This window comes from Emys orbicularis, chromosome 2 (genome assembly GCF_028017835.1).
Source record: "Emys orbicularis isolate rEmyOrb1 chromosome 2, rEmyOrb1.hap1, whole genome shotgun sequence".
Classification (NCBI taxonomy): Eukaryota; Metazoa; Chordata; order Testudines; family Emydidae; genus Emys; species Emys orbicularis.
In genome coordinates this window covers 293,796,313-293,820,405 of record NC_088684.1, presented here as the reverse complement: position 1 = coordinate 293,820,405, position 24,093 = coordinate 293,796,313, and the positions used below count along the sequence as shown (strand labels likewise).

Here is a 24,093-nt window from a genome sequence, read left to right as displayed (position 1 = left end):
CTGGTAGAGGCGACCTGGGAATCCTGCTTTTCAGTGATACCAAACTGAATTATTTTGCTCTCTCTCCTCTGGATGTTGTGTGCTGAATCATTTGAACTTGAGCCTACAAACGCCCTGGGAGTTCTCTAGCTGCGGAGGTCTCTCAGCTATTTACTTTCACAGTCAAACTTTGACTATGTTGCAAATATGCTTCATTGTCAAGGGGAAAGGAATGGAAAAAAAAAAAACCCCAAACAGACAAGAAAACCCAAGACGGAACTCCAAACTTCCTGTGAATAGTTAGGAATCTTTCTTCACTTGAGCAATTGCAGGTCAAGGTTGCGAAAACAAGGGAGGGGAAAAGTATAAAAAGGAAGGATGGGATTTTACGGTACAGCCAGGGCCTTTTGCTTTATGCAGTTGGTTCAAAGTCAACCTAGGGCAGTACCCAGGGCCGGCTTTAGAAACTGCGGGGCCCGATTCGAATACCCGGCGGCGGTCCGGGTCTTTGGCGGCACTTTGGCGGTGAGGGGTCCTTCACTCACTCCGGGTCTTCTGCGGCACTGAAGGACCCCCCGCCGCCGAAGTGCCGCCGAAGACCCGGACCGCCGCCGGGTGAGTAAAAAAATTAAAAAGGCGCCTAAGGCGCAGGGCCCTCTTAGGCGCAGGGCCCGATTCCGGGGAATCGGGGGAATCGGCCTAAAGCCGGCCCTGGCAGTAGCGATCGAAAATCATTAGTATTAATTATTTGGGTCATCACGGTAAAATACGGAGGCGCTACGGTAGTGAGATCGGGACCCTGTTGTGCTAGGCTTTGTGCAAACATAACATAACAGACAGCCCCTGAAATCTAAATAGACAAGGCAGACAAAGAACAGAACTTCCCCAGCGTCACACGGTAGAGCCAGGACTAGAGCTGAGGTGTCCTGAGTAGCAGCCCAGGGCCCTAGCCACTGGACCAGACACTCCTACTACCCAACAGCTGTTGGTGGTCTCCTCAACAGATGGTGTATGTGTCCACATCACAAATACCACTGTCATCGTTAGCCAAACTGACCTTGGAGGCTGAACTCACCTCAGCCTATCAGCTGGTCCCTCCAGGCTAGGATCTACCCTCCTTAAGGGAGCACTGAGAGGAGGCTTGCAATGCCCCGGTCCGCCATGCGCTGCTGCTCCACCGGAACTCTGCTGGCTCGGTGGAAAGCAGAAGGAGCATGGCAATGACTGAGGCTGCATGTGCATTGTCCCTGCTCTGCAAGTGATTAGGAGACTTTGATCTCCCAGGCTGTCAAGCCCATCCTGTGCGTCTCGCTGTCTCGTGCCGGAAGGGAAAGGGGACTCTCACCTGTACTGTTGTCTCGTATCGCACCTCCCTGCGTTTGTCTCCCGTAGCTTGGTTGCTAGGACTCGGATAATATTGATAAAAAGAATAAAATTTACCTGGAAAAGAGAAAGTTTTTTTTTTTTAAATCACAAAACCAAAACCTGCGGCGCTACCGGATCGAGATGGCGCCTTTCCCCAGGGCCCCGTCCTCCCAGATGTTTCCAGAGAGCATCCTCAGCTCCTACTGGAAGAGGTGAAGGTACACAGCTCCTTCACAACCAGCTCAGCAATTTAGCAAGCTCAGGCCAACTGTGTCTGAGCTGAGTGCTCTCTGCTTGATCTTGTGCCACGGAGATAAGGAAGGGCCACCTCTTTTATTCTGGTCCCTAGCAGACCTCATCTCGTCCAGCCTTATTATTGTCTCATGGTGGTAACAGGCACGTGTGACAAGATCTATCTAGGCACTTCAGGTAAAATTCACTCCGGAGCAAAGAGCCCAAGCAACGGCCACGGCCCTATTTAAAAACCACGTGACTAGCGGGAATTTTTCAGCGGAAAATGCTGATTCGTCCAAACCAAAACTTTTCCTGGAAACGTATTGGTTTGATTGAAGGTTTCCCAGCTGCAGGATGGAACTTTTGGTCAAAACCAGAGAGAAAACCAAAACCATATCCCAGAATAGCCAATAGCTAGCCCCTCACCTGGGAGATAGAAGACCCAGGTTCAAGCCCCTCCTCCACATTGGGATGAGCATGGAGGCAAAACCCCATCCCACTCCTAAGCACGAGGCTATAGAGTCAATTACTCTCTTTGTCCCAGTGAACATGTAGTTATTTACAGACAGTAGAACAGCTCCAATAGGAGAGATTGAAAGAAAGCCTGACTCCAGAGCCCAGCAGGGTAGGGCACTTGCCTGGGGTATGGAAGACCCATGTTTTGGAAGTTCTCTTCTTCACCCCAATGACGACAAAAGATTTCAAAACCTGGGAATTGTTCACGAAGTGGAATTTTTGTTTTCCGGCCAGCCCTACTTCAGTGAGATTTGATGGCGCATTGAGGTGAATTTTGTCTTTCCACCATGCTCGTCACTAGGGCCCGATCAAATTCACGGTCCATTTTGATCAATTTCACGGTCAGAGGATTTTTAAAATCAGAAATTTAATGATTTCAACTATTTAAATCTGAAATTTCATGGTGTTGTAATTGTAGGGGTCCTGACCCAAAAATGGAGTTGTGTGTGCGTGTATGTGGAGGGGGGTTGCGGTTCTGCTACCCTTACTTCTGTGCTGCTGCTGGCGGCAGCGCTGCCTTTAGAGCTGAGCAGCAGGAGAACGGTGGCTGCTGGCCGGGAGCCCAGCTCTGAAGTCAGCGCCGCCGCCAGCAGCAGCGCAGAAATAAGGATGGCCTGGAATGGTATTGCCACCCTTACTTCTGCGCCGCTGCCTTCAGAGCTGGGCCCTTGGTCAGCAGCCGCCACTCTCCAGCCGCTCAACTCTGAAGGCAGCAGCGCAGAAGGGTGGCAAGGTGTGGTATTGCCACCCTTACTTCTGCGCTGCTGCTGGCGGGGCGCTGCCTTCAGAGCTGGGTGCCCGGCCAACATCTGCCGCTCTCCAGCCACCCAGCTCTGAAGGCAGCGCAGAAGTAAGAGTGGCAATACTGTGACACCCCTAAAATAGCCTTGTGACCCCCCCTGCAACTCCCTTTTGGGTCAGGACCCCCAATTTGAGAAACACTGGTCTCCCCCGTGAAATCTGCACAGTATAGGGTAAAAGCACACAAAAGACCAGATTTCACAGTGGGAGACCAGATTTCACGGTCCATGACGCGTTTTTCATGGCCGTGAATTTGGTAGGGCCCTACTCATCACTGAGCAACTGAGTGCCTCAAAATGGCTGAAAGAACAGAACCTTTCAAACAGGTGATTGAAATTCAGCCAGAAGTCTGAATGACTCTCCCCCCCCCCACCAGTCAGGTGCCTCTAAATCAGGATCAAGGCCTGTTGGCAGGACAAGGTGGGATGGGGGCAGCTTGCACGGCCTCTGCCCTTGCTGGACCTGCTCTGTGCATAGGGGATTTTAGTCTCTGTGGCTGTCAACCCAGCATCTTTCAACAGCCTTTAAAGCAAGTTCAAAGATAGATCACGAGAAATGCGGTGAGAAGGAAAAGCAATAGGGAAAGGGACAAAGTATCTTCATGGGCTAGGGCTCTGTGTGAAACTGGTCTACATTTTTTCTGCAAAGTTTATTACTTGGGCCTAGGGGCCTCAGCGGAGATCAGGGCCCCCCTGTGCTAGGGGCTGTACAAAGGCACAGACTAAGAGGCAGTCTCTGCCCTGAAGAATGTGAAATCTAAATAGACATGACAGACTACAGAGGGAGGAACGGGAGTCTTATTACTGCCATTTTAAAGATGGATACATGAGGCGCAGGGTGGTAACTGGCAAATCTTGGCCCCATAGAAATCAATGAGAGTTTTGCCATTGACTTCAACGGAGCCAGGATTTCACTCTTAAGTGACGGCCCCAAGGTCACACAGAAAGTCTGGGCAGAGGCAGGAATTTCACTCAGAAATCTTGGCTCCTAGCTTTGCCACAAGGCCATCCTTTCTCTCCAGCTAACAATGGCCAAGCCATTGGACCGTTTGTTTCTTTGCAGTCCTTCATCAGACCTTGTATTTCCTGATTGCTACTGTATTGCCACAGAACCCGTGATCCCAATCTGAAGGAAACAAGGAAGGAAATTCCTCTTGTTTTCCCTGAAACACCAGCAAAGCTTTGAAGGAAATGCAAACAACTGAATGACTTCTAAGTTACCAGTGCAGTGGAGGGACTTTAAGCCCCTTACACCCAGAACTGTCTGAGAGCTCATCCAGAAAATGCAAAACTTTGTCCAGAAACAGATGACAAGCCAGTGCGGGGACTGAAAAAGCAGCCAAGTGTGCAATAGGAACCCACAGAGACTAACCGGAAACAACCCACAGAATATGTTTGCACGATAAATAGTTGCATTTGTAAATAGCCCTGTAGAACCTCATGAAGAAGCATTCTCTTTACCAGGACAAACTTCTATTCGGCTCTTTGTCGTCTACTAATTGGGCTTTAAATTAAATGCAATGGGGTTGCTGGCAATCAACCACTTGAACTATCTGAACTGTGTCTTCCGTCCTACAGTTTTATTTCAAATGATCATTGTGTGGTCTTGGCACTTTGTTCCTTCCAATGCACAGAAGGAACCACCAGAGCCAGTTGGAGAATTTCCGTCGACACAAAATTTTAACAAGGGAAGAAAATAAAAAATAATTTCCCAGATCAACTCTACTAATTACATGTATTAGCCCATTTACTGCAGAAGGTTCCAATGCAGAAGGCCTGATTCTCCTCTCACCCACACTGCTCTATCCCGTGATTTGGAAGTCAGAAGAATCAAGGCCATTCGGCCTGATTCAAAGCTCTCTGAAGTCAGTGGAAAGACTCTTGAATTCAAGATGCTGGAAACACCTTGAGGACAAGTGCTCAGCACTGTCTGAAAATCAGGTCCTTTTATGACGTGTCAAGTCAGACGCCCCCAAAGTTGAGCCCCCACCCCAAAATCACTGGTCACGTGCAAATCCTGACCTATGTGTTTATTTTATTAACAAGTTTGGGATCTCAGGCTGAGTTTCTTTCTTCCAGCAGCTAACTTTTGGCTCCCATCCCCCTCGCCACCCCAAATCAAATCCGGTACTCACCACAATAGCTACCAGGAGGGGCACCTGAAATATCCATTGTAAATTGCTGGCACTCAAGTCCCAACACCTAGGAAGAGATTGGCAACACATCAGTAAATCCTCATCTGCCCAGGCAAATAGCCCCAATGTCTGAAAACGGGAACCCTTCAATGCCCTATGCATGTGCGGAACCAACCCAACCCCAACCCCAACCCCAACCCCAACCCAAGCCATACCTTCCCCATCCCATCAGCAATGATCGGCATCGAAACGGGCCTCCTTTTAACCCTACTGTCTGCTTTTAAAAGCCAATTTTAAATGTATTTTAAATCTTAGGCCCAGATCCTCAAAGGTATTTAGCGCTTAAGCTGCATTGAAATCTGAGGAAGTTGGGCATTACTCTTGGCAGATTTCAGGGACTTGCTCTTTTAGCATTGTGAAGGCTTGTGTCCAATCCTCTTTGAACTGGAATTCTGCACCCCAGTCTGTAATGGCCAGGGTGCAGCAAGCCATATTGGGATTCATAGAATCATAGACTATCAGGGTTGGAAGGGACCTCAGGAGGTCATCTAGTCCAACCCCCTGCTCAAAGCAGGACCAATTCCCAACTAAATCATCCCAGCCAGGGCTTTGTCAAGCCTGACCTTAAAAACCTCTAAGGAAGGAGATTCCACCACCTCCCTAGGTAACCCATTCCAGTGCTTCACCACCCTCCTAGTGAAAAAGTTTTTTCTAATATCCAACCTAAACCTCCCTCACTGCAACTTGAGACCGTTACTCCTTGTTCTGTCATCAGGTATCACTGAGAACAGTCTAGATCCATCCTCTTTGGAACCCCCTTTCAGGTAGTTGAAAGCAGCTATCAAATCCCCCTCATTCTTCTCTTCTGCAGACTAAACAATCCCAGTTCCCTCAGCCTCTCCTCATAACTCATGTGTTCCAGCCCCCTAATCATTTTTGTTGCCCTCTGCTGGACTTTTTGCAATTTTTCCACATCCTTCTTGTAGTGTGGGGCCCAAAACTGGACACAGTACTCCAGATGAGGCCTCACCAATGTCGAATAGAGGGGAATGATCACGTCCCTCGATCTGCTGGCAATGCTCCTACTTATACAGCCCCAAATGCCGTTAGCCTTCTTGGCAACAAGGGCACACTGTCGACTCATATCCAGCTTCTCGTCCACTGTAACTCCTAGGTCCTTTTCTTCGTTTCCTTAGGCCTGGCCTACACACAGAAGTTGCACCGATCTAACGAAAGGCGGGATTTTAAACCAGTACAAAGCCCTGTGTGGACATACTTAAACTGGTTTAAAACTGGTTTCATCAGTTTAGCTCGTGCTTGCAAATTTACCAACACTAGTCATTAATTACACAGGCTTCAATTAAAGTTAAGAGTGTCCACAGAGGGCTTGAACTCAATTGGCTTTAAAAATCATACCTCTAGCTAATGTTTTGTGTGTAGACGAGGCCCAAGTGAATGCCCTGGCTGCCCTGCAGGATGACGCGCTCTGTTGAGAACAACTGCTTGTATCTCCTCATGCTGCTCTGCCAATGAGTCTCAACCCTACTCTGCAGGAGGTTCAATCTCCTGGCCTAGCCAATCCTTGGCCTCTCTGCTTCGGCTGCCCATAAGGGGAGGGGGCATTGATTGAGGTGGTGGGTTTTCTGATGTGGTCACCTCTCTGCTGGGAACTGGACAGAGACCTCCAAAGATATTTTATATAGGCCACTGAGTGAGCTCGCCCGATGGTAACCATGGCTTCACACCGCCGCTGCTGTGGACTGGATGTGCTCCAGCAATCAAGAAATGAAAGGGTCTGTAGCCCTCTGCTGGCACCACACCACAGCAGTGGTTTTCACGTCCGGGGCCAGCGTCTGTTCCGTGCGGATGTTTGAGGAGAGCAAATAAAAGGGGTGGTGACAGCCCCGACAGGAGCGGAAGATTTTTACACGGTCAAGGTGACGAGGGATATGTTGTCCTCTAATGAGCTGAGTGGTGATCTAAGTCACATGCACTAGGGCGTGCAGTTAGGTTACCCTTTGCTCGTAGGATAGGAATGTACTTGTAGCATGGTTTCAGATATGGATGTATATCGTGCATGCAAACTATGCTGCACAGCACGATATCAGGTTCGGTTCCATTTTAAAACCAGGAGCTACTGCGGGGGTGGGGGCGGGGTGGCTACAGTCCCCCCCCCCCCCCCCCAGTGCCCAGAGAGGCTTTGACTGAAAAGGTGGCAAATTTCAGAAGTTAGCGTTAAGTATGTTCAGCTTATGCTGAAATTGGCAGTGGGTTTGGGGGTGAGGGGGCTGAGCGTAGAGTAGCTGCCTTGTGCTATTTCAATTGGCTAGTGTGTTAGACCAACACCTGTCCAGGATAATCTAGGTATGCCTAATCCGCAGCAATGGGGGATGGGTAAAATGACCTCTCAAGGTCCTTTTCAGCCCTACATTTCTGTGACTCTATGTGCAGTACTGATCTCAAAAGGTTTCAATGTCTGTAGAGCAGTGGTGGGCAACCTGCGGCCCGCAGGCCGCACCCAGCCCATCAGGGTAATCCGCTGGTGAGCCGCCAGACAGTTTGTTTACATTTGCAGGGCCGCCCGCAGCTCCCGGTGATCGTGGTTCGCCGTTCCTGGCCAATCGGAGCTGCGGAAAGTGGCATGGGCCACAGGGACGTGCTGGCTGCCGCTTCCTGCAGCTCCCATTGGCCGGAAAAGGTGAACCGCGGCCACTGGGAGCTGCGCGAAGCCATGCAAATGTAAACAAACTGTCTGGCAGCCCGCCAGCGGATTACCCTGATGGGCCGCTGGTTGCCCACCGCTGCTGTAGAGGAAGGAGAAAAAGTACTAAATACGATGAAGAATGGTAAAGCAACTGGTGAAGATAAGTGCTGATATGTTCAATGCAGCTGGAGATATTGGAATCAAGTGGCTTCACAGGTTACTACGTGTTTGCTGAGATCAACCTAGGATATCCGATGAGTGGAGAACAAGATTGACTGTGCCTCTTTGGAGGGGTAAAGGTGATCCAAATACCTATTGGGGCATCACCCTGTTAAGACAGCCTCTTAAAGTCCTTGAGAGAGTTTTGGAGGTCAGGTTGAGGTGCGAGGTGGAGGAAAACATAGGAGAGGAGCAACATGGCTTTGGGAAGGGAAGGAGTACTATAGACATAGTATTTGCATTGAGATGTAAGTTTGACAGCATGGTAAATGGAGGGCATAACTGCTATGTAGCATTTATTGAGCTTGAGAAAGCATCCAACAAACAAGAGGAAGTACTTTTTCACACTCTGTACAACTAATCTGTGGAACTCATTGCCATGGGATGTTGTGAGGGCCAAAAGTATAACTGGGTTCAAAAAAGAACTGGATAAGTTCATAGAGGATAAGTTCATAAGTCCATCAATGGCTATTAGTCAAGATGGTCAGGGAAACAACCCCATGCTTGGGGTGACCCTAAACCTCTGATTACCAGAAGCTTGGAGGTGAAGATGGGGTGGACCACTCCATAATTGCTCTGTTCTGTACACTCCCCCTGAAGCTCTGATATAGGCCACTGTTGGAGACAGGATATTGGGCAAGGTGGACCATGGCGTGACCTGATATGGCGGCTCTTATGACTCGGTTCTTCGGGGGTTGGTGTTTGGAGTATTGAGAGGGGTGGGAGGGGAACTTCAAGAAGTGGAGATGATAGAGGAACTGTACTGAGGGTCAAGAGCTAAGTGGGTAACAAACATGGAATTTCAGAGATTTTTGAGGTGACAGGGGGATTGAGACAAGGTAGTGTGCGGAGTCCACTTCTCTTCATCCTAATTATGGAGTTAATTAGTCAGAGAACCAAGCCTGTTGAGACACAGAGTAAACTAATGTATGCTGATAATCTGGCCCATTTGGCTGACAGCAAAGAGGGAGTGGTAAATATGGTATCAGAATGGGTTGAAGCCCCACCCAACCAAATCTGTGGTTGAAGGTAAACACATAGAAAATGGAAGTTGTGCAAGTAGGGGAAGTGGAAGAACGTCTGTTGATTAAAGTTTCTGGAGAGAAGCTGAATCAGAAGAAAGAAGTTGTATGCTTGGGAAATACATATAGTGCTATTGGAGAGATAAAGATCTGGGGAACTGAACAGAAGAGCTCAGTGTGCATGGGCGGCAGTGAAAAAGATGGCAGGAATATTGTGGGACCGGCAATTAAGTAACAAACTGAAAGGAAAAGTGTGTGCTGCCTGTGTTTGTCCCTGCCTTTTTTTATTAATGGAGATATCCTATCTCCTAGAAGTGGAAGGGACCTTGAAAGGTCATTGAGTCCAGCCCCCTGCCTTCACTAGCAGGACTAAGTACTGATTTTGCCCCAGATCCCTAAGTGGCCCCCTCAAGGATTGATCTCACAACTCTGGGTTTAGCAGGCCAATGCTCAAACCACTGAGCTATCCCTCCCACCTTAAAAGCAGAAAGCTCCACAAACCACCAGGGCCTTAGACATGTAGATCAAATCATAGACTATCAGGGTTGGAAGGTCATCTAGTCCAACCCCCTGCTTAAAGGGGGACCAATCCCCAGACAGATTTTTGCCCCAGATCCCTAAATGGCCATCTCAAGGATTGAACTCACCACCCTGAATTTAGCAGGCTAATGCTCAAACCACTGAGCTATCCCCCCTGCACTATAGTTTGGAAACTGTAGGTCTTATGAAGATGGAAGATAGGTAGTAGAAAGTAATATGCTGAAGAGAACAGCGAGCAAGTGGAGGGTAGAGAGTGTTCATGGAAGAAATTAGGGATAAAGTATATTTGGAACTCTCAGTGAGATAGGCTGGAGCGCATACATTTGATGGGGGCTGGATGTCTGATAAGAATGTGAGGCAAACAACTAGCAAAGAAAGCACGGGAGGAATGGGACAGTGAGAAAGGACATGGAAGAACAAGGATACGATGGAAACACTGTCAAGAGAAGTTTGAAAATGAAAAGATTGTAACTCCAAGACCTATGAACCCATGCCATGGACTGGAACGAGTGGTGAAGAATCATGGGTGCCTCCACTCATGTGTAAATGGAGAAAGCGAGTGAAGTGCAGTACTGACCTCTGCTGGATGGGATTGGAACTACTCAGATGTGTGTCATAAGCCCTGTACTGTACAAGCGAATGGATGATTCTCTTTTAGCTCAAGTGGTAGAAGTATGCTTGTGGAGTGCAACACCAACAGTTGGTGGGGGATCGAACCTGGGATCTCTGGAGCTAAATGCACAAGCCTCAAGGCGATTAGCTAAGGCTGTAGCAAACATATTAATTTCTAAGTGGTCTTGGTGCCACTAGAAGGGACAGAACACCACACCCAGGAGATGTGTGGGTTACATGAGAATCACAATTCTATCCCTGAGCTTGATGCAGACTTCCAAGCAGTCCCAGTGTGCCAGCTGTGAAGTTGTAGGTGACCACAAATTGGTTAAATTATTTAAAACTAAAGACGAGCCAGGAGAGTTACAACAGAACTACAGAATTTCATCCCCTGCTTGGTGCATTTCCTGCCTTCATTTTAAGATTGCTTCAGATCTGCAGCCTTATCTAGTTTCCTCCCCCCCCCCCCCCCCAGGGTCTGTAATTCATCCACAAACCTCTCGGTTCCAAAAACACAGCAAAGACATAACACAAGAACAGGAGAAAAACAACACAGAATCCAACCAAGACTTACTCTGTGTCTGCTAGATTGGCCCTCACACTGGCCCACACTGTGACAATTACAGCAGGGAGTCCTGAAAACAAGAAAGTACTCATCAGTAAATACAATGTATAGCAAACTCAGTCCATTGCAAGCCAACTGCCGAGAGCTAGAGCTGGTGTGAGGGAAATTATTTAGAGGACTCCCCCATGGTTCAAGTATAGTTTGGAGCCTAAGGGCTCAATCCTGGTTTCACCTCCAACTTCAGGGAACCACAGGTCTGGAATCAGACATAGACCCATATTCCATGTCTTGGTTCTATCCAGAACACCAAATATGAATACCTCGGAGTTCTGGGGAAATTTGGATCCAGAGACACAAATGACTCAGGACTATTATGATTTATATTACAGTAGCAATGATCTTACTAGAGGTCTTAACTGAGATTGTGATTCCATTGTGTTGGGCACTGTACATACCTATATGAAGAGACAGCCCCTGCCCCAGAGAACTCACAAACTAACTTGGCAAGAAGGAGAAATGGCAGGAGATGAGTGACTTTGCCAAGGATCACGCAGCAGGACAGGGATGGGACCAGAACTCTGGATTTTCAACCCACTGGAGCACACTACCTCTCTGGATAGAAAGCATCCTAACTTTTACATACCCATCACACACATATCCAAGATGGCTGCCGGCAATCCCCTCAGACAGTGACAACCTCTCTACCTTCCACTGCTTCTGAGGCTCTGGAGACCTTCTCAAAAGTTTGGGAAGCCAGTAGGTTTCCAAGTAGGGCAGATCAGTTTGGATATTCATTTTTGTTTATAACCCTGTGGCACCAGAGTCAGATGGGATTGGGGAGAGCACTTGTGCTGCCATTTTGGGTTACAGGTCATCTGGAGGCACTAGGCTCTGTGTGGCTATACAGTTCACATAACCGTCTCACTGCTGCCAGTTAAAACTGGATTCAGCAGAAATCCTATGGGAGAGACCATCTTCGTGATAGTTCCAGGCAGATCTCCAAACCCAGGAGATAAGTAGAGCTAGCTGAAAACTTTCCAGTGGAACAGTTTCAAGTTGGAACATGCTGATTCGACAAAAAAATGAAACGTATTGCAGGAACATATTGAAGTGATCAAAACTTCTTTCCACATTAGTGTTTTGACTTTTATATTCATATAATACACAATCAAAATGATAAAGTCAAAACTAAATATTTTTGGAATATTTCATTTTGCAAAAGTGCTGAGATTTTGACTTTTTGTCCTGATTCAGGACAAAATCTTAGCATTTCCTATGGGACAGAAATTCCCAATTTTGACCAGTTCTAGAGATAAGTATTAACTATGGAAATTAGGGGGCTAGGAGATTTTGCTGGACAAATCATTCAGATTGCCAGGGTTCCTCTAATTTGATGCATCTTGACATTTTACCCATTGCAATTTGATCACCAATTTGATCAAAGAAAGAGCTTTTTCTCAACTGGGATGGAGAAGAAGCTTCTTCCATCTGCCTCATGAATTAACGAAAGCTAAGACAACCCTGGGAAAATATGTTTAAAGCATAGTGGCCAAATTCATCTCTGGTGTAACCATGCTTATTTCAGTGGATTTACACCTGGCATTATTTTTTCCCTTTAAGAGCTAAGACAACACTGAATAATGGAATAGATTCTTTTTTTGAGTACAATTCTAATTTCTTTATGCACCCAAATCCCTCATGGACTTCCCTGAAAACCCAGGATTGGGCCTATAAGAGCTTCCACCAATGTTAGTAAAAGAGCCCCCCTTAATAGAATATCAGGGTTGGAAGGGACCTCAGGAGGTCATCTAGTCCAATCCGCTGCTCAAAGTAGGCCCAGGCCCATTTTTATCCCAGATCCCTAAATGACCCCCTCAAGGATTGAACTCACAACCCTGAGTTTACAGGCCAATGCTCAAACCACTGAGCTATCCCTCCCCCCACAGAAAGCAAAGAGGATGGTTATTAATAATTATAAACACTGTGTAGCTTCTATGCTCTGTGGGGCCCAATTCAGGAAAGTCCTTATGTATGTGTTTAACTTTACGCCCATTTCAGCTCCACTGAAGTCCATGGGATGTTAAACATGTGCTTAAGTAAGTGCTAAGTACTTTCCTGAATGGGGTGTGGGGCAGAGACTCTCTCTCACTATGACCTTGTCTACATTTGCCTATGCTTGCGGCAGCATGTAGGGTCCATGTAGCTACATGCCCCAGGGAAAGGCAGGCTGTGACCACAAGCACTGGGGTGTGTAGCTACAGGCAGCAGGGAAAGGGTCCGGCAGCCGGACACTACACTGCTAGACCCAGCAATGCAGACATGGGAGGCAGTGCTTGGGTGTGTAGAGAGATGTGTAGGGTACAGGGGGTTCAGGCATGTAGGGCACCCTACTCTACTCAGATGTTCATCACTGTCCATACTACTATTTATACCAGTGCTAGATGGGTGTGTAGTGTTTGTACTGTACACACTGCCCTACATGTATGTACAGAGCCTTATACAATGGGGCCCCGATCTTGGTCGGAACCTCTAAATGCTACACTTGCTTCTTATCAAACTGTCTGTACTGAGCCATCTTGATTATCACTTCAAAAGTTTTTTTTCTCTTACTTAATTGGCCTCTCAGAGTTGGTAAGACAACTCCCACCTGTTCATGCTCTCTGTATGTGTGTGTATATATATCTCCTCAATATATGGTTCACTCTATATGCATCCGAAGAAGTGGGTTGTAGCCCACGAAAGCTTATGCTCTAATAAATTTGTTAGTCTCTAAGGTGCCACAAGTACTCCTGTTATTTTTGCGGATACAGACTAACACGGCTGCTACTCTGAAACCTGTGATACAATCATAAATAATAAAACACTGGGCCTCATTCCAGTCTGGTGGAACTCCTCTGGCTACAATGGTACTACAAGAGGGATGCATCTGGACCACGCTCTACAATTACATACAGTGGTTAACATTAAAAAAAGGGAAATATTTAATTTATGGCCCTAATAATTTGTGACCCTATTGCATTCTACGTATAGGAAAGTTGGAGACTTTTTATAAGGTCAACTAAATACTTCCTGTTCAGGGTAAACCACTATCTATGGAAGATATGGGCAGGGAAACCTCAATTTTACAAACCATGGGCCATATCCTCAACTGGGATTGCTGTCATTGGAGCTATGCCCATTTACAGTGCTGAAAGTCTGGCCCCATTTTGAGGGTGTCTACCCGGCAGCTGGGAGCGAGTCTCCGAGATCGGGGAGATAGTCTCACGCTACCACACCAACAATAGCAATGTGGATGTTCTGGCAGAAACTTGGGTGCTCACCTGACCGCCTCGGCTTGAGAGACTGAGAATCTCTCACAACCCAAACCAGAGTGTTCACCCGTTCGCTCTTGTGGCTCTGTCACCCAAGCTCTGACCCAGTGAAGTTGTAGGTGAGAAGCTGCTGCCCAAGCTGTAACACCCACACTGCTATTCTTAGTACATCAGCCTGAGCACTGCTAGAGTGGGTTTGTCTACCTGGACTGAGAAGCTCCCACCTGCAGTGTAGACACACCTTGTAAAACTTGATCCAAAACCCATTAAAGTCAATGGGTTCCATGAACGTTAATGGGGTTTGGATCAGGCATATAGAGTTTTATAAATATGAATAAACAATATTAATACTTAGCTCTTATATAGCTCTGTTCAGCTATAAAGTGAAACTCAAAACACTTTACAAACGAGGTAAATACCATTATCCCCATATTACAGATGGGGAAACTTGAGACACGGAACAGGGAAATGACTTGCCCAAGGTCATTCCACAGGCTAGTGGCAGAGCCAAGAATAGACGCAAAGTCTCCTGAATCCTATTTTAATGCTTTATGCCCGAGGCCACACTAAATAAATACATACACAGGCTCTGTGAGCCAAATTCTCCTCTCAGCTGCCCCAGTGTAAGCTTGGAGTAACTCCGCTGACTTCAATGAAGTTACTCCGGCTTTACTCTACAGCTGGTTGGCATTTTTCAAACACAATATTTTTAAACGATAGGGTTTTGAATGACTTTTCCTTTTCTCCCCTTCTTCCCCATTCTTTCTCAATGGCAAAATGGAAAAAAAGGAGGGGGGAGAGGAGAGACAAAAGGGGGGGGAAAGAAAATTGTGGGATTGGGGGGAAAGGAAAATGAAAAATTTAAAAAGCAAATAAGTTTGAAAACAAACATTTTCAAAACAGAAATTTTTTTTGATACAAAATGGGACACATTTTGAAATGAGTCCCCTTTTCAAATGTGTAAAATGAAAATTACTTTGACAAAATTTTGCATAATCCCCTCCTCCCCCTTTTTTTGACCATCTCTATTTTACATCGGTGTAACGGAGACAGAATTTGGACTTGCAGGTTCTTTCCAAAGGCCGTGGCTAATTGTTCAAATTATTTAAAAGAAAAAAAGAAACCTATGTTATAAATCATAAGACCCTCGACCCTTGGGTTCCCTACAGTATCTCTTTAACTCCACTTTCTGCTGGGTCTCAATTGGCCTCTCCCACCAGTAGTTTTTATGGTCATCACACGGATGCCCAATTTGAGATTCCTTGGGACTGATTTTAAGTGGTGTCAAGCTCCCACAGCTTCCAGGAACATCAATGGGAGCAGTGGGTGCTCAGCCTACTCTAAAAACCAGGCACAATGTCAGGACCCAGAATTAGAAGACACGCTCAAAACTTGGCCGTATGTGTCAGCCGGCAGGTGGCGCTGGCAGTGAAAGTCACAAAGGATGAACTGTTCTTGCAGCTGGCGAACCAGCCAAGAAGGGCAAGCCTCACAAAAGCAATTTGGTCTCCCTCATGCACATGTCCAGCCACACCCCAGCCCTGCGTGTGTAGCCAGCATTCCCACAGGTAGAGTCCCACAGGGTGGCGATGCTGTCATTGACGTCTACAGTATCCACATTGTATGCGCTGTGCATGTCCAATCAATACACACAGTGTGTACAATGCAGGTTCTATAAAGTCAGGTCTCTCCCCTTGAGCTGGAAATAGTGCAAAGTCTCAGGCTAGGCAAAATCCTCCCCCCACCGCCCCATTCCAACAAAGAGACGCCCCCGGATGAACGCCCCCCACACACACACTTCTTCTAATGCCCCTGAGTCCTGCATGATGAAGAGCTAAGGATCCTGACTCCACCTGCAGTTCAGAAAGGGAGACGTCACTGGAGTGCCGGGATGAACTGTATCTGTTCATAGGCCTATAGGGGCGTCTCTATTCCATGCTATTGTGCTATCTTCTGAGTGATCTGTAACACCAAACCATACGTGCTCAGTAAAGGGCAGATTATGCACCCCTCACTGAGTCATGCTTGTGTAATGCCAACAGATCCCGGTCGTCAGCAGGCAGAATCGAACCTGCGACCTCAATGCGTGAGCATCTACTGCATGAGCTAAAAGCCATATGGTTTTTAAGCTAAGACTATAGAGCAAACTCAATCTCTCACGCTCTCTCTAAGTGGTCTGGGTGCCACTACATGGGACAGAACACCACACCCAGGAGGTGTGTGGGTTACACTTGCTCACGCAAGGAGCCCATTAGGAGGAAGTGCTCCTCAGTGTGAGTAAGGGTTGCCCTAAAGATCTTGCATCTCTACAAGTTGGAGTGTTAACCGAAGCGTTCTGGGCTATAATACAATAATAATAGCAATAATTGCATTCAACCTATGGAAAAGAGCCCCTCTTCCCTGTCCCCTGCTCCAGTAGCAGGAGTAGTTATTCTTCATTTCCCTGCCTACAAGCAGTTGAGTAACATCACTGGCACAGAAGAGATGCTCAAGGCTGCTCTAAGTTGTGCCAGATCTTTCTGCATTTAGCTTGCAATCACTTTGGGGGCAGGGATAGTCTCTCACTGGGCTTCTGATCCTGGTTGGTGCCTCTCTGTGCTCCTCTAACAGCAATAACTCTCAGTCTATTTTAGGTTTTCCTATCGCACTCACCCTCCTTGTGTCTAAGTGCCATGAGATCCAGTTACCAGGGACAATTAAAACGTTGTGAATAAAATACAATTGAAATAGTCTGATTTTCTACAGTTATTGGTCATGCTCCTCCAACTTCCTTTATATAGCAGCTGCAGAGAACCTGAAGCTTGTTGGTGAATTTATTGACACTGGTAAAATCCTTTCCCCCCCCTAGATGTCTGCAAGAAACAAGTTCCTTCTGTCACCTTTGTATCCTCTTCACTACAAGAAGGGCCAGATCCTTCTACTGACCAGAGCTCAGCGACATTTTTCAGCAGAAATTTTTTTTTCAATGAAAAATGGGGATTTGGGTTAACAAAACTTTTTGCAAATTCATGTTGACTTCACCAAATTGTTTCAGATGAAAAAAAAAAACAAAAAAAAAAACCCGACAAATTCCTCCACAAATCTATCCATTTAAATATATTTTTTCCTTTGACACCACTTTCCCTTTTGAAATTTCCTTCAGTTTAATTTTAAAACAGTAAAAAATAAATTAAAAAAAGGAAGCTTAAAATCAAAAGAAAACATTTGGTCTCAGGCTGAATGAAACATTCTGTGTGACCCAAAATGATTTTTGGTTTTCATTTTTTTTGATTTGCTGAACATTTTCCTAAAAAAATCTCATTTTCAGGTCAACCCCAAAGAATTTTTTTTAACTCCGTTTTTTGGAACTGCTAGTGAACTGAAAAACCAACTATTCCAGGTCCACTATTGACAACAACTTATGCCAGCTGAGGCTCTGGCCTGTAAAGTCTCCTCCGGATAAGTCCTTGGATCTAACATCAGAGAGCAAATTGGTGTTTGGGTTCCTTCAGCATAAATTGATTTATGGTGAACGGTTTGGATTTTCCTAGAAATCTCCAGGGTATTACAAATCCTCAGATGTTTGTTGTTATATAAGCAAAGGATCTCAGATCTTGGGGCAAACTTCTCCCTTATGTACCTATGTGAACATCGTAGTTATTTATCACTGGTTCTACATTGGTCTTCACTGTGGTATGGGCATGATCCGTGCCCGCTGTATTGAATTGGAGTCTTTCCATTGACTTCAGAGGGCACTGGACAGGGGCCCCCTTCTGAATACCCAACAGTTATCAAAGCCATGTGTATGTATATTTTTTTATCATGCTAATCCAAATAAAGCAAAACCAAATGCAACTGGAGGAAATCATCCGTTCTCATTCCAGAGGAATTTAATTAAACAGCCACGAATGTTTGGAGTCAAATGGATAATTGGTGTTGTGACAGGTGTGCCTTTAGCATTGTGAGCTGCTCAATAAGTTGATTATACTTTGGCAGTGATCGGAAGTGTTAATGAAAGGATCCGATGCCCGTTTGACTGGGGGGTTTTTTGGCTACTTCGGCATTATTAGCAATGTTGCTTTGTGCTAAATGTGTGGCATTATTTCTACCGAATCGCCCCTATTTCTAGGATTTGCACTAGGAAATCATTGATCAGGCCTGCTCTGTACCAATCATTTCATTTTAATAATAAGTGGCAGCATACATTCAGTGCAATTCTCTCAGAAGTAAAATAGACACAAGACTAAATTAGTAAGGTGCCTCTGCTACTCTAGTACTTTGAAGAGTTTTTAAATATGTGCGTCCAAAGAATTCTCAGTCTAATAGCAGTTGGAAGAAGAAGTGTCCTATAGCGGATGTTTGGAAATCCCACTAGCCAATGCATCATTCTTTCACTAGGGAAAGCCAGGCTTTCATAGTCTTTGCAATGCTGACACCTCTGAGACCCCTGGAGCTCAAGACACAAACCGCTACCGCCTGAGCTCAAAGGCCAAGCTCAGTAGCAAAGCTGTAGCAGGCTTGTCAACTGCTATGTGGCTTAGCCACCACTAGAGGAGGACAGAGTTCCACACCGCATGGGCAGGACATACATGTTACACCTTGAATGTTGACTATCTGACTAGTTGGGAGATCCACTGGTATAGAAACCACAGGTGGAAATGTCCAAGTACATAAGGCAAGCTTGTGGCCTGCAGTATATTCTCCAGGGCTTTGTCCAGTGCATTTTTTTAAAACAAGGTCTCTGGTGTTTCACTTGAGAAACTCGAATAGATGCCTCCCTCGAGAAGCTTTCCCTGCTGTATGTTCCTTTGTTCATGTACTGCACCCCATTATGTCTCGTTATACCCGTGAGCGCCATCTTAAACATTTCCTCTTCTCCCTCGGTGTTTCCACCCATTAGATGCTTGCAGGCAGTTATCGCACTGCCCTCAAACGATCTGCACCTCATTAGTCCCTGCCCTGTCTCACCAAGCCAGCGGCAGGGCCAGAGGGGAACAAAAGCACATTCTCTTCTTAAACACTTGTGTGTAAACAGCCTTCCACGAATGGCTTGCCCCCACCTTTTCCCTCCCTCCCTGCTCCAAGAAAAGATCCAGGCATAAAAAAAAAAAAAAAAAAAGCTTCCCCACAAATTGCAGGTTTCCATTTGCGCGCTCGGACACTCGAGAAATCCGGTGGCAGGAGAGTCTGAGGCCAGAGGAAGGAAATCAGAGAGTCGGACTCCCCCATGAACCAACATCCTGAGCCCTGGCTGAATGTCCCATTTATACAACCATTTCCCCAGATGCTGACAGTCTCAAGGGAAGCTGGCCCAGCCGGTGTCACACCCGTGTCAACTTACACGGGCTGAGGACCTGGCCCCTGTATCTCTAAGGGCAGAGAATTATTTAAGAGTGAAATTAGCTGCAGCGCTCCATTCCAGGAACACCCCCTGGTCAGCTCTGCACGGGATCAATCTGTGATCGAGACATCCAACTAAATATTATCTTCAGGGACGCGGGCCTGCCACCCCTTCCACGGGGGAGGAAGGCCCTGCCTGGGACAGGATTTGGGGAGCCCATGTAGGAGGAGTGCAACCTTTGTATGCTGCACATTGCAGTTTCGGGTGATTCCCCGTGCATTACTACACAGCGGGGATTCAGGGGACGGGGCGAGTCAGAGGACGGATTGGTGGATCAGCTAGTATATGGATCCAGCTGCCCTCACGGAGTGAGGCAGACTGGAGGACTGTCCATGGAGCATTTCCATTGCTGCTTCGTGTCCTGATGAGGACTCCAATGCATGCTGGGGAGATAGTATGTGGACAAGGGCAGATAATAAGGCCTTCAAGGGTGATGTTTCAAGCAACACCTCCCAGCCCTTTAACTCTGTCTTCATTTTCTCTTCGACCTGCACAGACACACACCCACAAAGACACAGTCAGCTTAGAAAACCCCGAGAGCAGCAGCGACTCACCCCAGCCAAACAGCGTGAAGCCCCAAAGATACTTCTTCTCAGAGAAAAAGGCCATGAAGATGAGGCTGTGGAGATAGAGCCCTTCCACCAGGATCCAGTAGTAATTGGTCGCCAGGAAGTACAGGAAGAAGGTGACGACGACCTTACAGCCCATCTGGAGTGAGGGCAGAGGGAGAAAGGGGGGTTAAAAATGCGGTGTGAACCTGAAGCAGTGGTAGTTATGGGTTAGCGAGAGCTTGAAAACAAACTGGAGAAGAAAAAGGCTACCATGCAAGTTGGAGCGGGCTCTCCAGAGGGTGTTCTACAGGCAGTAGCTTGGGTTTATGGCTAGAGCCCTGGACTGGGACCAAGGGTTCTAGTCCCATCTCTACCACTCACTTTGCCTCCATTTTAGACTGTAAGCTCTTCAGTGCAGACACCAATACTACCTGCTTGTACAGGACCTGGATCAAGTGACTGCAGTTGAGACCTCTAGGCACTATTCTAATAAAAAGAATAATAAGGAGGAACATCTTATAGGGCTTGATCCTCAGATGGCGTAACTGCATTAACCTGAGGGGAGCGATGCTGATTTACACCCGCCGAGGATCCGGCCCATAAGGTTTACTGTGGGAAGGAAGTCAGCTCATGAAATCTGATCTCAGATGAACTCTCTGTGGAAGACCCAAGGGGTATTTGACGTGGTTGGGTAGCTAGTCCCATTGGGTTGTCCTGAGCAAGGTCTCATTTTAAGATAGTGGGTTGGATCTGGCGTCAAGGGAGCTACTATGGATTCAGCCCAGTGTAACGGCAGATCTGACCTAGTGTTCAGCTCCTGACTGTTCGGGAGAACATGGGTGAGAAGAGAAACAGGTGCCCCCACTTCGGGCGGCAATGCACTTGATTCAGCCAGCGACTCAGGAACCCATAGATAGATTCATATGACAGGGGCACCTTGCACACACAGGGTGCATGGGCGGGGGAGCATTGTACAGATGGTAAACAAGCACCAGCCCATCCTGCAAGTGAGCGGCAGGTAGGAAGCTGCTCTAGATGGTGCCCTGAGGCAGCAGGTGTGCAACAGATAACAGTCAGCAAGTGCCCTGCTGTAGGCTGAAGGTACAGACTGCACCGGCAGTAGGTGGAACACTCATTCACTACACACATGGTGAGCATCAGCTCATTGCACCTAGAGGGAGCCGATGCACAGCTGGAGACTGCACATTTGCAGGAGCCAGCGGGAGCCAGGCTCCGTCAGATGCAGCTCGCTGGAAGTCAAAGGGAGCTGTGCCCACTTCCATCCAGGTTGCATTTAGCACAGGGTGAGCGGCAGTGGACAGGCAGAGATCACACCTCCAGAGCCAGCCGGTGTACAGCCACAGATTACACAGATAGACACCGAAGGGCTCGGCACCCTGGTGCAGGGCCAGATTCTCAAAAGAACTGCGATTTTCCAAAGCGCTCAGCCACTCGCCTTAGAACAAGGGGAGCGGAGCGCTTTCTAAAACCCAGCCCCAGTTGGGGAAACTGGGAACTTTGGACAGTCTGAGACCCCCGATTCAGTTCTTATTCCATCACTGTGCCGCAAAACGCTGAAGGCCATGAAGACAGTGGGACGTAGGCAGCTGTACTCTCCGACTTTTAGGCCAGAAGGGGCTATGGTGATGATCAAATCTGACCTCCGGAATAACACAGGAAGAATTTCACCCGGAACTTCAGTGCATCCACGCCTGGGAAAACCTAGCCCTCAATATGCAAGTCAGTTGAGTCAGATTTAACCCTGGGATTGCTTTAATTAGCTATAGAACGTTAACAAAAATCAGTGCTGTCTCAGCCTTACTGCACAGTGGTATCCATGGCATCATAGCTATGGAGTGATGATTCCGCATTCCAAGCACAGGGGAATGACCACAGCAAGTAGGGTTGCCAGGTGTCCGGTTTTCGACCGGAAAGTACCCACAGTAACTGGCCTCCGCCACCACCAGGCGGGAAGCGCAGCAGCTGCGGCTGGAGCCTGGAGGAGCTGCTCTCTGCTCAGCTGCTCATGGAGAGAAGTGGCTAGCTGGCTCTTGGCTGGCTCCAGTCTCTCTGGCAGATACGTTGTGTGTGTGTGTGTGTGTGTGTGTGTGTGTGTGTGTGTGAGAATCCTGTTGGCCCACGCCCGCCCCGCTGTGCTCCGATTTCTCCACCCTGGCCCTCTGCTCCAGGGATCCCCCCCACTCCTCCATGCCCCGATTGGGCAGGCAGGCAGGTACCTGTCAGCTCCTCCCAGCCCAGCTCTGCAGGTGGCAGGTGAGTCCCACGATGGGGGGCGCGAGCAACAGGGGGGAGTAGTGAGCAGGGGGTGGAGCCTGGGAAAGAGGCAGGATCGGGGGCGGAGTCTCAGGGAAGGGGCAGGGGAGCGGCAGGGTGTCTAGTTTTCAGCAGTTAGAAAGTTGGCAACCCTAACCACAATGGACATCCCACATTGCAGTAATCGGTGCGTGCAATGCTGACCCCATCCTCTGCCCTGTCCCACCCCGCTGCTGACACAGGATTGTTCCCGACAGTGGATTTTATAGGGCTTCGTGCAGTCCCTTTTAAAATGACGCCTGCGACTGAGCTTGTGACTGGTCAAAAACTCATCAAAACATTTTTCTGTCGAAAAATGCCATTTTGGTTAAATTGATTTTTTTTTACACAAACTTGAATCCATTACAATGACATTTCATAATGAAAACGTTTGGAAAAAATCATTTTGAAAATGACAGAATGTCTCGTTTTGACATTTTCCGACCAGAAAGTTTCCATTTCTCTTTTCAAAGTGACTTTTAGTTCAAAATGTGCTCTATTTTATGGTTTTTAAAATTAAAAATTTTGGAAATTGAAACCAAACATTTTGATTGACCTACAATGAACCTTTCTGGGGACTTCTGTTTTGTGAAAATGTCCAAATTTTGGCTTTTTGTCCCAATTTGGGAAGCCTTTGCCCCCCCCCAAATCTCGAAATTTTTTGCAGGATGGACAATCCATTTTCCTACCTGCTCTACTTAAAACATGTCCCCTGGGGCAGTGCATATAGACACTGCCTCTTGCTCAGAGAATATTCTAAAGTAAACAATGTAGCCCAGCATGACTGGCACAGAATTGCCTAGCTCATGCCCTTTTCGGTGGCTAAAAAGAGGAATTTTCAGTGTGCAGAGCTGTCTTTCTGTTAAAGACAAAGAGTGAAAAAAAAATATAAAGAAGATAATTTTTTCTAAAATCCCATTCAAATGATACTTTCTATATTCTTAGAAAATTACCATCCACCCACACTTTAACAGCCCAAGGCAATAATTATGGAGCTCCCACTTTCTTTGGAAATAAAGTAATATATTAATCATTGCGAAACCCTTTAGGTACTTATTTGCTTTTGTAGTTCACGAAATAGAAATCATTTCTTTCTGGTTATTTATTACACAAAATTTCTCTATGAATGCAGCAAAGTACATGCATTCTTTGCAAACGCTGAGTGTTTTCCTTTTAGTTGATGTTGGCTAGTGCGGCGCTAATGCAATAGCCGACATCTTGACCAATACAAGGAATCAAATTGAAGATTTTTTGAATTAAACATGAGTCACTAAAGCTTGAGGTAAAGTGGCATGGTCTGTAATAGACCCACATCCTCTGCAGAGTGGGGACACGTAACTAAAGCTAAGAAAATAACGGATTTGTCCATTCAGGGGCTGAACCGAAAAATCCGGAAAAAAATCCAGTTTGATTTGAACCAATGCCTTTTTGTTGTTGTTATTGAAGCATAAAATGTTTCAGACAATTCAAAGCAATTTTTTTGGGGGGGGGGAGGTTCGGGGGAGGGGTTATTGTTTTGATTCAGCCATTGGGTGTGTGTGTTTTAACTGGCCAAATTTGAAATTGAAATGCGATTTTGATTCAAAAAGTCAAGCTAAAATGTTTGGAATCTTCCAACAATTTTCCCCCAACCAAAATCATTTGTCAGATTCAACCAGATTTTAGCAAATAGTTTGGGGGCCCGAAAAAAAGTATTTTTTTGGTGCAAAAAAAATTAATTGCAATTTTTTGGCCCAGCTCTTCACGTCACACATGGTATTCACCAGGCTATGCTAATGCGTGAAGTGGCATTACTAGTTCTGAAATAGCCCTCTAACGTTTCAAAATTCAGAACACATCCGGGGAAC

The 24,093-nt window shown here is 46.8% G+C and overlaps 1 protein-coding gene across 1 annotated transcript in view; it reads right to left on the bottom strand.

Moving 5' to 3' along the window:
• Positions 1-24,093, bottom strand: part of PTH1R (parathyroid hormone 1 receptor) — a 173,417-nt gene that overhangs the window by 6,354 nt on the left and 142,970 nt on the right. Inside the window, exons 7-10 of the mRNA XM_065399658.1 lie at positions 19,937-20,090; positions 10,701-10,761; positions 5,030-5,096; positions 1,325-1,419 (exon numbers count right to left, since the gene is read on the bottom strand). Of these exons, the coding sequence (XP_065255730.1) occupies positions 1,325-1,419; positions 5,030-5,096; positions 10,701-10,761; positions 19,937-20,090 (377 nt within the window). The remainder of the gene's footprint in view (positions 1-1,324; positions 1,420-5,029; positions 5,097-10,700; positions 10,762-19,936; positions 20,091-24,093) is intronic.